General features: G+C 40.3%; 1 protein-coding gene across 2 annotated transcripts in view; it reads left to right on the top strand.

Annotated features, from left to right (window-relative positions):
• Positions 1-12150, top strand: part of PCSK5 (proprotein convertase subtilisin/kexin type 5) — a 521444-nt gene extending 509294 nt beyond the window's left edge. For both annotated transcript variants that reach the window (XM_055578327.1, XM_055578328.1), the window contains 3 exons: positions 950-1050; positions 4631-4817; positions 10141-12150. In XM_055578327.1, coding sequence (XP_055434302.1) covers positions 950-1050; positions 4631-4817; positions 10141-10541 — 689 coding nt within the window. In that variant the 3' untranslated portion in view covers positions 10542-12150. The remainder of the gene's footprint in view (positions 1-949; positions 1051-4630; positions 4818-10140) is intronic.
• Positions 12151-14849: the final 2699 nt, after the last annotated feature.

Raw genomic sequence — 14849 nt, forward strand, 5'->3', positions numbered from 1 at the left:
AAAGATCTATAGATCACGTTCCAGCTCATGGTATCAGGCACATTCCATGCCTCATCTATCTCCCTGCTCCTGCTTCTCTTTCTAACACAGTGAACTAAAGCTCAGCTCTCCTGTTCCCAAACTCTCTCCAGAAGTTATCCCTTGCTAATTACATAGAAAGAAATGCTTGGGTTAGTCATTCTTTCAGTCTCTGAATTAGGAGAGAAGTGTATTACCTCCACAGGCAGCAGACTTCCTCTACGTGTGAAGGCAAGTAGTGTGATCAAAGAGCACGGCACTGGCCGTCAACAAACCTGTTCTCACTCTTGGCTCAACCATTCTCCATGTAACCTTGAGTGATGAATTCACGTGTCTGGGCATTAGTTTACATTTATTTAAAAATTAAATAAATAGGATGTCAAATTTATGAGAAGAGAGTTGACTGCTTTCTAGAGAATTTCAAAGGAACCTATCATGACAATGTTCAAAATTAAGAACTACTGGACAAAATGATCTGCTAAATTCTTTTAGCCCTAGCATTTTAAATTGCAAGTCTGGTGTTGTATCTTAATTAGGAACTGCCCATTCATGATTTACTCATAAAGTTTTGGAGCCCTCCAAATCATTCTCATCCTCTCTACTAGTTAAACAATAAGCAGAATGATAAAAACTATTACAAACTTTCTACATGATTTGTCATTCTCTGAAAATCTTTCCTTTTGCTGTAATAAAATATCTGTCATCTCCTAACCCATAATTTTCCAAACTGAGAGTTTATGTTGATTAGACTAACTGGATGATTTTTAGGTCTTTACTTGGTATCTCATAGAATTTGTTTTTCCATATCCTCAATCAATTCACCTTTCTACTTCAAGTTATTTGACATGTTCCTTGCTCCTGTTTCAGATCCAAGACAGAGGGTGAAATCTAAGGTCAGTCTCATAACTTGGAATCTTTTTTTTTTTTTCAGGAAAAGGAGCATTGAACTGCTTATCCTGTGTGTGGAGTTACCACCTGGTGGGAGGACTCTGTACCTCGGACTGTCTTGTGGGGGAGTACAGAGTGGGAGAGGTACAGAGCTGGGTGTGGTGTGCCTTCAACCATTGCTGCAGAGGGACGTGAGCTAGTTTCTGCTTGTCATTTTGGGCAAAGTCCAAAAAAATCATAAAATTGCTACACACACTATAGCTCAGGTTTAATATTTGTAAATCTTCTACCACTGCATTGTGGAATAATGGTACTACCCATCTGTAGCCTTAATTCCAATCAAAGGAGCTGAAAAGACCTGAAAGAAATAATGGGAAGTTATTTAATGAGGACAACAATATATTGCTCACAACCCTAGAAGTTTCAGGTCTACATAGGAATATTATGCCAGAAATAAGAATTGTCTTCTCTTTTCCCCCTCTGCTGACTAACCTGAAACATCTGAAGAATGTTAGAACTACACAATCCATGTTAGTCCTTCACCTCCTCCCTTCACAGACTATCAAGAGAGAGATGTTTCATTTGCTAGCCTAGGAACCATGGATTCTGAGTCCACTTTTTTTTTTTACTGAAGAATAATTGCTTTACAGAATTTTGCTGTTTTCTGTCAACCTCAACATGAATCAGCCATAGGTATACCTGAGTCCACTAACTTCATGATTGTGTTTCCAAACTTTAGAAATTAAGTAAAGGGTAAAACTCACATGACCCAGCATATTCACACATGCCACTCTCTTTAAATTCGGATAAGAGCCCTGACTACACTTTGGAGAAACTGAGAATCTCAGAGGTTAAATACAGTACACTGATAAAGATTATACAACTAGTAAAAAACAAAGTTGGGATTAAACCCAGGGGTTCTGACTCCTAATCCAGGATTTGATGAAATCTCAGCTGAGAAAACATCTTATCAACACCTGGAACTTGCCAAACAGTGGCAATTTCCATTCCTTCTTTTTCTGCCTTCCAAAGTGCAGAAGTGAAATAAGAAGTTATGTTCCCTCGTCCACATTTTCAGCACCAGTGAAACGAAGCAGCCTATTGGGAGGGAAATCACTTTATCTAATCTCTCAAGAATCTTTCCACTGATATTTCACTGTGTTAGCTAAACAGTCACAATTTATATTATCCTAGGGTAGAGGCTGTGAAAAAAAGGGAAGCGAAAAGCAAAGGAGAAAGGAAAGATATACCCATTTGAATGCAGAGTTCCAAAGAATAGCAAGGAGAGATAAGCCTTCCTCAGCAATCAATGCAAAGAAAACTATAGAATGGGAAAGACTAGAGATCTCTTCAAGAAAATTAGAGATACCAAGGGAACACTTTATGTAAAGATGGGCTCAATAAAGGACAGAAATGGTAGGGACCTAACAGAAGCAGAAGATATTAAGAAGAGGTGGCAAGAATACACAGAAGAACTGTACAAAAAAGATCTTCACGATCCAGATAATCACGATGGTGTGATCACTCACCTAGAGCCTGACATCCTGAAGTGTGAAGTCAAGTGGGCCTTAGGAAACATCACTACAAACAAAGCTAGTGGAGGTGATGGAATTCCAGTTGAGCTATTTCAAATCCTGAAAGATGATGCTGCACTCAATATGCCAGCAAATTTGGAAAACTCAGCAGTGGCCACAGGACTGGAAAAGGTCAGTTTTCATTCCAATCCCAAAGAAAGGCAATGCCAAAGAATGTTCAAACTACCACACAATTGCACTCATCTCACACAGTAGCTGAGTAATGCTCAAAATTCTCCAAGCCAGGCTTCAGCAATACATGAACCGTGAACTTCCAGATGTTCTAGCTGGTTTTAGAAAAGGCAGAGGAACCAGAGATCAAATTGCCAACATCCGCTGGATCATCAAAAAAGCAAGAGAGTTCCAGAAAAACATCTATTTCTGCTTTATTGACTATGCCAAAGCCTTTGACTGTGTGGATCACAATAAACTGTGGAAAATTCTGAAAGAGATGGAAATACCAGACCACCTGACCTGTCTCTTGAGAAACCTATATGCAGATCAGGAAGCAACAGTTAGAACTGGACATGGAACAACAGACTGGTTCCAAATAAGAAAAGGAGTACATCAAGGCTGTATATTGTCACCCTGCTTATTTAACTTATATGCAGAGTACATCATGAGAAACGCTGGGCTGGATCAAGCAGAAGCTGGAATCAAGATTGCCAGGAGAAATATCAATAACCTCAGATATGCAGATGACACCACCCTTATGGCAGAAAGTGAAGAAGAACTAAAGAGTCTCTTGATGAAAGTGAAAGAGGGGAGTGAAAAAGTTGGCTTAAAGCTCAACATTCAGAAAATGAAGATTATGGCATCTGGCCCCCTTACTTCATGGGAAATAGATGGGGAAACAGATGGGGAAACAGTGGAAACAGTGTCAGACTTTATTTTTCTGGGCTCCAAAATCACTGCAGATGGTGATTGCAGCCATGAAATGAAAAGACGCTTACTCCTTGGAAGGAAAGTTATGACCAGCCTAGACAGCATATTCAAAAGCAGAGACATTATTTTGCCAACAAAGGTCTGTCTAGTCAAGGCTATGGTTTTTCCAGTGGTCATGTATGGATGTGAGAGTTGGACTATAAAGAAAGCTGACCACCAAAGAATTGATGCTTTTGAACTGTGTTGTTGGAGAAGACTCTTGCAAGTCCCTTGGACTGCAAGAAGATCCAACCAGTCCACCCTAAAGGAGATCAGTCCTGGGTGTTCATTGGAAGGACTGATGTTGAAGCTGAAACTCCCATACTTTGGCCACCAGATGCAACTCATTGGAAAAGACCCTGATGCTGGGAAAGATTGAAAGCAGGAGGAGAAGGGGACGACAGAGGATGAGATGGTTGGATGGCATCACCGACTCAATGGACATGGGTTTGGGTGGACTCCAGGAGTTGGTGATGGACAGGGAGGCCTGGCGTGCTGCGGTTCACGGGGTCACAAAGAGTCGGACACGACTGAGTGGCTGAACTGAACTGAGGGCAGAGGCACACAAGAATCTTAATAGCCACAGAGGCAGAGCAGATCATGTAAATGAGTGAAGAGTGCTGGGTCAAAAAAAAAAAAAAACCCTGCAAACTTGACCATAGGCAGAATATGACATTTCATCTATGTGTTGGTAACATCAGAGCACATTGTGAGGATTGTATCCAATAGGAGAGCATAAAAGGGGCCACTGCCACTCAACTCCATCTGTGATATGGGAGTGATGAATCCAGTGTTGATAAGTCTGATAGTTTTGAAAGAGAAACTCAGAACTGACTTATGTGTGAAATATCCCAATTTTGAAATGTAGGCAATGAGTTCAAATTTTTTTAAACCATGAAATCCAATTGAGTATGGACCAAACAAAACTTGTCCTTGACCAGGTACAGCACATGGCGGTCAGGGACCTGAGCTATTCTAGAAGTTTGTTCTCTCACTATTATTACCAGCAGATCTCAGAGGAGAAGCTCAACAATGGCTCCATCAAGTGCAGACAGCTGGTTCTGTTTTCACCCAGAGGAGTTAAAATGGTCCCAGAACAAATCACCTTTCTGCTATCCCCAACCTGCCTCCTTCCTTTATCCAGAGAAGAGGGAACCCCCATCTGGGAACTCTCCGTGCCTTGTTAATTTCTCCACACTTAAAATGAATCTGATTGTTCTTAACAGGGGGAGAAATTTAACTGTGAAAAGTGCCACGAGAGCTGCATAGAATGCAAGGGACCTGGCACCAGGAACTGTACCGTGTGTCCTGCCAACCTGGTGCTGCACATGGATGACAGCCGCTGCCTGCGTTGCTGCAATGCCTCCGATCCCACCGATGCCCAGGAGTGCTGTGACTGCCAGGACACCGAAGGTGAGGGGAGGGGAAGAGAGTTTTGCAGAACCAGAGGAAGGACATGTCCTCAGGATGCTCACAGGAGCATGAGGGAGAGAGGGATGGGACGTTTCAGAGGATCAATAGAGCTACCTTTTTTCCTAATGACTTTTTAAGTATATTTTTAAATTGAAGTATAGTTGATTTATAATGTTAGTTTCTGGTGTAAAGCAAAGTGATTCAGTTATATATATGCGTGTCTGCATGCTCAGTTGCTTCAGTCGTGTCCAACTCTTTGCGTGGACTGTAGCCCACTAGACTCCTCTGTCCATGGGATTTTCCAGGCAAGAATACTAGAACAGGTTACCATGCCCTCCTCCAGGAGATCATTCTGACCCAGGGATTGAACCTATGTCTTCTGCATTGCAGGCAGATTCTTTACCACTGATCCATGGGGGAAGATATATATGTTTTATATATATAAAACATATATATATATAAACATATATATATATTTATATATAATATATAGTCTTTCATATTTTTCTAGTATGGTTTATTATAAGATAAAGATACCTTTTTATTGAGTGCTCACTATATGTCTAGTATATTTGGAACTTTCTGTCCACTATTTAAGTAGATATTATCAATCCCATTTTACTGATGAGAAGACTTGGGTTCAAAGGGTTTGATTAGTGTGCCCAAGTGTTTCCCTGGTGGCTCTGACAGTAAAGAATATGTCTGCAATGAAGGAGATCTCGGTTTGATCCCTGGGTTGAGAAGATCCCCCTGAAGGAGGGAATGGCAACCCACTCCAGTATTCTTGCCTGGAGAATTCCGTGCGCAGAGGAGTCCATACCAATGATAAGAGGCTCATGTGAAATTAGAATATGGATCATTTGGACTCAAAGCCAGCATTCTCTCCACTCCTGTGCTGCCTCCCAGATTCAAACTCAAGCAGGTCTAAAGTTTCATCTTTATAAATTTATAAACTTTATTCCTTTTTTTTTTTTTTTTTGGTTTTTCCTTTCTTAGGAAAAAAGGAAAAGAATCATCTATCACAGAAACTTATGCCAATATTATCTTGATTCTGTTGAAAAATCATTCTGTGGAAGTCAGTTCAAATCCAGGGCTCCCATTAGAGACTTAAGACATTTTATAAATGAGTTTTTATTGAAGGCTTTCTTACAAAACCCAATTTACCAATTCCAACCCCCTAACTGTCTCCCCACCCCAACCCCACTTGTATAGATACTTGGTTATCATTGGCTACAAGCTTAGAAAGGCCCCAAATGGAGTCATATCATCTAAAAAGAAAAATATAAATTCTTATTTATTTATTTTAATTGGAGGCTAATTACTTTACAATATTGCAGTGGTTTTTGCCATACATTGACATGAATCAGCCATGGGTTTACATGTGTTCCCCATCCTGAACCACCCCCCAACCTCCCTCCCCATCTCATCCCTCTGGGTCATCCCAGTGTACCAACCCTGAGCACCCTGTCTCATGCATCGAACCTGGACTGGCGATCTGTTTCACATATGATAATATACATGTTGCAATGCTATTCTCTCAGATCATCCCACCCTCGCCTTCTCCCACAGAGTCCAAAAGACTGTTCTATACATCTGTGTCTCTTTTGCTGTCTCACATATAGGGTTATCATTACCATCTTTCTAAATTCCATATATATGCGTTAGTGTACTCTATTGGTGTTTTTCTTCCTGGATTACTTCACTTTGTATAATAGGCTCCAGTTTCATCCACCTCATTAGAACTGATTCAAAGGTATTCTTTTTAATGGCTGAGTAATATTCCATTGTGTATATGTACCACAGCTTTCTTATCCATTTGTCTGCCGATGGATATCTAGGTTGCTTCCATGTCCTGGCTATTATAAACAGTGCTGCAATGAACATTGGGGTGCACATATCTCTTTCCCTTCTGGTTTCCTCAGTGTGTATGCCCAGCAGTGGGATTGCTGGGTCATATGGCAGTTCTATTTCCAGTTTTTTAAGGAATCTCCACACTGTTCTCCATAGTGGCTGTACTAGTTTGCATTCCCAACAACAGTGTAAGACGGTTCCCTTTTCTCCACACCCTCTCCAGCATTTATTGTTTGTAGACTTTTGGATCACAGCCATTCTGACCGACGTGAGATGGTACCTCATTGTGGTTTTGATTTGCATTCTCTGATAATGAGTGATGTTGAGCATCTTTTCATGTGTTTGTTATCCATCTGTATGTCTTCTTTGGCAAAATGTCTGTTTAGTTCTTTGGCCCGTTGTTTGATTGGGTCATTTATTTTTCTGGAATTAAGCTGCAGGAGTTGCTTGTATATTTTTGAGATTAATTCTTTATCAGTTACTTCGTTTGCTATTTTTTTCTCCCATTCTGAAAGCTGTCTTTTCACTTTGCTTATACTTTCCTTCGTTGTGCAAAAGCTTTTAAGTTTAATTAAGTCCCATTTGTTTATTTTTGCTTTTATTTCCATTACTCTGGGAGGTGGGTCATAGAGGATGTATGTCGGAGAGTGTTTTGCCTATGTTTTCCTCTAGGAGTTTTATAATTTCTGGTGTTACGTTTAGATCTTTAACCCATTTTGAGTTTATTTTTGTGTATAGTGTTAGAAAGTGTTCTAGTTTCATTCTTTTACAAGTGGTTGACCAGTTTTCCCAGTACCACTTGTTAAAGAGATTGCCTTTTCTCCATTGTATATTCTTGCCTCCTTTGTCAAAGATAAGGTGTCCATAGGTGCATGGATTTATCTCTGGGCTTTCTATTTTGTTCCATTGATCTATACTTCTGTCTTTGTGCCAGTACCATACTGTCTTGATGACTGTAGCTTTACAGTATAGCCTGAAGTCAGGCAGGTTGATTCCTCCAGTTCCATTCTTCTAAAAAGAAAAATATAAATTCTAAAAACATTCTATAGTGCAAAAGCATATCATTTCTTTGGGGTTCAGCTACATCATGGCTTGACCAAAAAAAAGAGACATCATATTTATGGGAGCCTGTCCATTTATTTAAAAAGTAAATCCCAGACCCCAAACCACTACTAGCCTTTTCTGTTTTATTTTTTATCAACCTTTTCACTTACTTCTAAATATCCTCTTTCCAAAAACTAATTATTTCCTCCTTTCAGCAATCCTGCCTCCCTGAGCAGCTGGTTTCCCCAGCTATTCACACGCATCCACCTTCAGGGTCTGATTGCCTAATATTCATGCTGTGTCAGCTAAGAATAATAACCCTCATTACATTGATGGCTTTAAATGAAACCAGAATTGTGTGCATGTTGGATGTAGAGTTTCAGCAAGCCTTTTACAACTAAGAACTACTTATTCCGCTTTCCTGGGCTTTCTGTAGCTCTTGAAGATTAAATACTCAAAAGACTAAATACTCTTAATTACCTGCTCATTCTTTACTGAGACACTCTGCTCCTTCAAAGAAGAACCCATATCACAGAGGCTGACCCTAACTCTCCAGACCTAAGACTGGAGGATAGTAAGACAGGATTGCATATGATGCCCTATTAATTGAAAGAACCTCACAAGGTCTTTTATTGAGCCTCCTGTCTCAGACAGCATTTATCACAAAGTACCACATACAGAGGGCTTCCCAGGTGGCTCCAGTGGTAAAGAATCTGCTTGTCAATGCAGGAGACACAAGAGACATGGGCTCAATCCCTAGGTCAGGAAGATCCCTGGAAGAGGGCATGGTAACCCACTCTAGGATTCTTGCCTGGAGAATGCCATGGACACAGAAGCCTGGCAGGCTATGATCCATAAGGTCACAAAGCCAAACATGACTTAGCATGCACACACCACACACAGATTGCAGTCCTTATTGCTTATCCTTCCTCTAGTGCTTTACTATTTCCTCCAGGGGAAAAATTCTGTTCTAGTATATTAATGACAAAAGTGGTCATGATAGTATCATTACTTTAGGAGATGAAATTCTGTTTGATGGGCAAAATCCCACAAGGATGAAAGTTAGGATAAAATAAAATTTAAAAGCTTGTTTATCACTAACAAAAAGAGAAGGAAAGAAACACATAGTGGTGATGTCACACCTAATTGGCTAATATATATTAAGCAAAAGTAATTAACCCTAAAATAACTGCCACAGTATTATATTCATTAAGCTAGTGTACATAATGTACCTAGAATCTCATAAAACATCCTGAGGGCAGAACTAGTTGGTTCAAAAAATATTTATGGAAAATGTACTGTTGTATTTCAACTTGTACATCCAGTAAAGCCTGCTAGTTTTTCTCTCTAGTTCTTTCATACTCTCATACTCCCATTTGGTGGGTTAAAGAATAGAAAAAAATATTAGGTAAATCATACCACCTGAATAAAGGAGTGAAAATGAGTTCATCACTGAGTTATGAAACTGTTTTGGTTGCTCCATGTTCTCAATTAAGTCATCAAAACCAAAGATGATGAATGAGAGAGAGGCAGAGCTCTCAGCTTCGGAAATCTTGGTTATGATAGAAGAAACCTATCTCTCAATTTGGCAGTCAGAATTTAAAGATGAGGGAAAAAAAGAATTTAAAGATGGTAGTTTTCTTCCTGCCAGATAAGGTCCACAGGATGTCAGAAAGTAAAACAACAACAACAACAACAACAAAAAACCACATTGCTGGTGTTTTGCCCTACTGTCTCCAGACAGTAGCCTGAAGTAAGGATTCCTGGGTTTGAATTCTGATCACTCCACAAACAACTTCTAACCTCTGATGATGTGATAATTCACTTTCTCTCTGTGGGTCTGTTTCCTCAACTATCAAGCAACAGAATGACCTGTGATTTCTATGGCCCCACACAGCAATGAGTCAATGGTTTTATAAATTATCTGTTCCTGTCTTTGAATGATGGGACAATCCTGTTGAATCAGGTTTAAATGTAAACCTGATTTAAAGCTGGGGGAAAGACTCAGTCTTAGAAAGAGCTAAAGTTGAAACAGAAATAGAGCATTTAACAATAACTGAAACCTGGTCCAAAATGGAATATTTCTCTCAAGAAGGAAACAGAAGAATCGATTTGGTAACGTTGGACACTTGATGACTGACCCATGAGGTATGGGTATGATGGAGGACTCCCTTTGGTCCTCAGACTGACTTTCACCCTAGAAGAGTTTGTTGGTATCATCTGGGATAGGCTGAAACTCTCCTGGAGTACACACAGCAATTCTGTAGAGGGATATGCTCTCTAAGGAAATCAAAGACAGTGGTTCTACTATTTTAGATTCAAAAGATAAAGGTGAAACCCTTTACTTCAGAAACTAATTTTCTCCATTCCATTTCTTCTCTTCCACCCTTCCCCTCTGTCCTCTTCCTTTGGGATCATCTTCCAACAGATGAGTGTATCCTTCGAGCAAGTGAGGTGGAGCCTACAGGTGTGCGTTCCAAGACAGCCCTGTTGATCACTTCCTCCATTATGCTGGTGCTTCTGCTCGGAGCAGCTGTGATTGTCTGGAGGAAATCTCGGAGCAGAGCCAAGTCAACAGAAAAAGGTGGCTATGCAAAGCTGGCTGAACCTAGCGTGTCCTACTCCTCCTATAAGAGCAGCCATCGTGAGAGCTTTGAAGAGGATCAAGTGATTGAGTACAGAGACCGGGACTATGATGAGGATGATGATGATGACATTGTCTACATGGGCCAAGATGGCACTGTCTACCGGAAATTTAAATATGGGCTGTTGGATGATGACAATGAAGATGACCTGGAATATGATGATGAGAGCTACTCCTACCAGTAAACAGAGGCCATGCCCACCCCACCACATTGCACTCATGGGCATGCATGTGAGCATTACAAAGTTGGATTTTATCCCAACATACCAGGATGACGTGAGGGTGCTTGTCTTCTTAACCAAGAGTCCAACTAGAGTATATGAGGATGCTGAAATATTTTGTTCTTCTTTTGGATAGTTCAACTCAATTAACCATAATTATTCAACCATGACTGAGGGACAAGGATAAAATTCAGAGTAATTGTTCTCAAAACAATATCTCAAGACACAAAACATAGGAAGTTTAAAAAAAAAAAAGTGAAATTTTTGTGCAAACTGTTTCATGTGATTAAAAAAAAAGAAATAGACCTATAGAAATTCTGTTTCCCAGCTGCATTGTAGAGATATTTGCTACCTTTTCGATTTCTGATATTTCTGTAATTGATTTGGGGGGATGAGGAGACAAAAGAACTGTTTGTCTTAGAGGATTTTCCTCCCCTTTTAGTTCTCTTGGGCAGAGATTTGTTCCTTAGGGGACCACTAAAGAAAGTTCTCCTCCTCATGCCATTTATACCAATTACTCCAGCTCACCCCTGAGTAATAGAGACCACCTCTGCTGAGGCTGATCAGGATCTATTTATAGACAGGAGGAAAGACATGAGAGGTTGCTTCATAGCCAAGAAGCATGTGTCCTCCATGCCCTGGTTCCTCTGCAGTAGTCCATAGTCATGATGATTCTAGAGCAAGCTCAGGCAGGAGATTGGTGGCAGCAAGCCTAAGAGGAAAGACATCACTGTTTCTGAGAATGTCAGTCTTACACTCTCATGATTTTTCTAAGGGTGTTTCTGGTTAGAAACATCAGCTAAAACATCAAGTAATGAAAGAAAATTGGTAATGTTAACCTAACATAAAATGGGATAAAATGACAAAAACTTCAGATACTCTTTTAAAAAAAAGGTTTTAGTTACTAAATTTAAGGGCTTTTATGAACAGCCCATCACAGAACTGTGGGCTCTTCACAGAAAAAGTTAGGATGGAGTCTAACATGGAAATTCCCAACATCCTGCTCACCAGCTTAATCCAGCTGTTGATCAGCCTTCCAACACTCTTCATCTCTATGATTTCTGTTTCTAGACATCCTAGGCATCCCTTTTTCCATCCTCCTGTCCAGTACACTCTTGGATTTGTGCACACAGGACAGTTTTTCTGCAGGCAATACAGGGAAGAGCTCCTACTAAGTGAAATTAAGTAAGCAGGGTTTTATGGATTTCCTTGTCAAAACAGAAGTGATAGGCAGTCTTGGGAGTGAACCACCAGAAAGAGATATTTTCAGATAATGAGGACAATCACACACACACACACAAATGTATTTCACACTATGCACTAGGTACTGAGCTAGATAATTCCTTTTAAAAACTCACCCCATTTAATATCACTGTAACTTCTTGAGGTTGGTACCATTATTACTCTTTTTCAAATAGGAAAGCCAAAGCTTATGAAAAGTTAAATAGCCCAAGGTCACAGAAAGCTTATCAAGATTTAAGAAAAAAAGGATGACTCTAAAGTGTGTGTTCCTAAAAACCATGCTACACTGACACGAAGTAGAAAAAGAAGCATCCTAAATCTAATAAAGGCCTATCTCACTTTATGATATGGCAAAGCTATTATCTTTGCTGAATGTGTACTTTTTTTCTTTTAAAGAACATATCACTGACACAGGAAATCTTTGTAAAGAAGTCTTCGGTTTACTGAAGGCCTCTGTGTTTCTTTAAGGGAAAGCTCTTAAAACAAAGATTGGCAAACTTTCTCCAAAAAGAGCCAGATCCCAAATACCCTAGGCTTTGCACAACTATCAGCTCTGCCATTGTGGCATGCGTGTAGCCAGCCCACGACAAATGGGTGGGCTGTGCGCCAAGAAAACTGTATTTATGGGCACTGAAATTTGGATTTAAGATAATTTTCACATATCATAAAATAGTATTCTTCTTTTGATTTTTTTCCTCAATCACTTAAAAATGTGAAAAACCATTCTTGCCTCAAGGCAGTAAAGAAACAGGTAATGGGCCAGATTTGGTCAAGAGACTGTAATTTGCTGACAGAAATTCCTAAGAGACCATGTATATCACAGACACATACGATATGCTCCAAAAACTTTTGATCATTTAAAATCACCCCCTGAAAACCTATCTGAACCCTTTATAGATCCTTTTCCAAATCTTAGAAACAAATAGAAATACATATAAGATAGCCATCTCATCATGGAGAATGAAATGTCAATCCCACTCCAGTATTCTTGCCCAGGAAATCTCATGGACAGAGGAACCTGGTGGACTACAGTCAGTGGGGTTGCAAAGAGTCAGACACGACTGAGTGACTGAGCATGCACGCACCAGCCATTTTATCAATGGAAGAATTCTGCATCTCTTGTTATGTAATTGGAGTGTAGCCTATGGAAATAAGTGATTTTGTTTATACTGTGTTGTGCGTCTTCCCTGATAATTCAAAACTCTGATAAACTGAGTCTGACATTTCTTTGTATAGCCTGGAAATCGTTTCCCAAGAAAATTCTGTCTTTAGGATACACAATTAAGCATTAAATGAGGTCAAGATGACCTTGAAAACTAAGAAAAATTGTGTCATTACTCCATGTGATCCCAAAAAGAAGGCTCAAACTGTATATGGGTACTTTGACATCTTTCCTTCTTTGTTCACAGTTAGGCCATATTATTCTCAGACTTCTTCTGAATATTCCACTAACAACTATCTAAAGACATAAATATGTGGTTGTAAAACAAAGTCACCTTTTGGTTTTCTGTTTGCTAATAACTTGGAAATACTGAGAATCCTCATAGACTGGAAATACACCAAGAAACTGGGCAAGAGCTTGGAAAGTTCTAGTTCATAGAATGTAATTTTAAAATTTAAAATGAAATCAAAACCAGATAATGCTATAGCAGCTAGCTGATTAATGAATTACCTCTGAGGAGATCAGTCCTGGATGTTCATTGGAAGGACTGATGTTGAAGCTGAAACTCCAATACTTTTGCCACCTGATGCGAAGAGCTGACTCATTTGAAAAGACCCTGATGCTGGGAAAGATTGAGGGCAGGAGGAGAAGGGGACGACAGAGGATGAGATGGTTGGATGGCATCACTGACTCAATGGACATGGGTTTGGGTGGACTCCGGGAGTTGGTGATGGACAGGGAGGCCTGGCGTGCTGCGGTTCATGGGGTCACAAAGAGTCAGACACGACTAAGCGGCTGAACTGAACTGACTTTTTATGTGATTAGTATTATGCTTTACCAAGTAAGAGTACAAAGCAATGAAAGTGCTTCTTTCCCCTCCCTTTTATCTGTCTACTTCCATTGACTGAGTTAGTCATATCAATGATAAACCTTCTTAAAAATCAAATCCAATCTGTCAGTCCCATCATCACTGGCTCAATTAGGTTCTTAGTCTCTCTCATCTGGACCTTTACTATAAAACTTCTCCTGACTTATTACTGAACTTCAGTCTCTTTCACCCAATTTATCTACCCTGCTATCAGTGATCATTTCTAAGTTCTATCAGATCATCGCATTCAGGGCTCACCATCACCTACCTTGATTATAACATTCAAAATTTTGCAAGATGTGACGACTGCCTCTATCTCAAATCTTAACATCCAGCAGTTCTTGGCCCCTCCTCATTTCCTAGCTTCTCTGCTGCTAAGTCACTTCAGTCGTGTCTGACTCTGTGCAACCCCATAGATGGCAGCCCACCAGGCTCCCCCGTCCCTGAGATTCTCCAGGCAAGAATACTGGAGTGGGTTGCCATTTCCTTCTCCAATGCATGAAAGTGAAAAGTGAAAGGGAAGTCGCTCAGTCGTGTTCGACTCTTAGCGACCCCATGGACTGCAGCCTACCAGGCTCCTCCATCCATGGGATTTTCCAGGCAAGAGTACTGGAGTGAGGTGCCATTGCCTTCTCCTCCTAGCTTCTCTACTTACACTCAATAGTACTGAATTGCTTCTAAGGTCTGTAGGGTATATCTTGTTATCTCATGTCCTTGGGCATACATTGTTCACTCTCCTTGGAATATCCTACCCCCACCCCTACTTTGACCTGGGAAATTTCTAACCATTCTTTAAAAATCATATTCCCTTATAACCTCTCTTGGGAGCCCTTCCCTGACCTTCTTGAAGAAGGTTAATCAGTTTATCACTTCTCTGCTACCTAGATTGGAGAAGGCAATAGCACCCACTCCAGTACTCTTGCCAGGAAAATCCCATGGATGGAGGAGCCTGGTGGGCTACAGTCCATGGGGTTGCTAAGAATCGGACACATCTGAGCAA

The sequence above is a fragment of the Bubalus kerabau genome, chromosome 4 (assembly GCF_029407905.1).
Source record: "Bubalus kerabau isolate K-KA32 ecotype Philippines breed swamp buffalo chromosome 4, PCC_UOA_SB_1v2, whole genome shotgun sequence".
Taxonomy (NCBI): domain Eukaryota; kingdom Metazoa; phylum Chordata; class Mammalia; order Artiodactyla; family Bovidae; genus Bubalus; species Bubalus kerabau.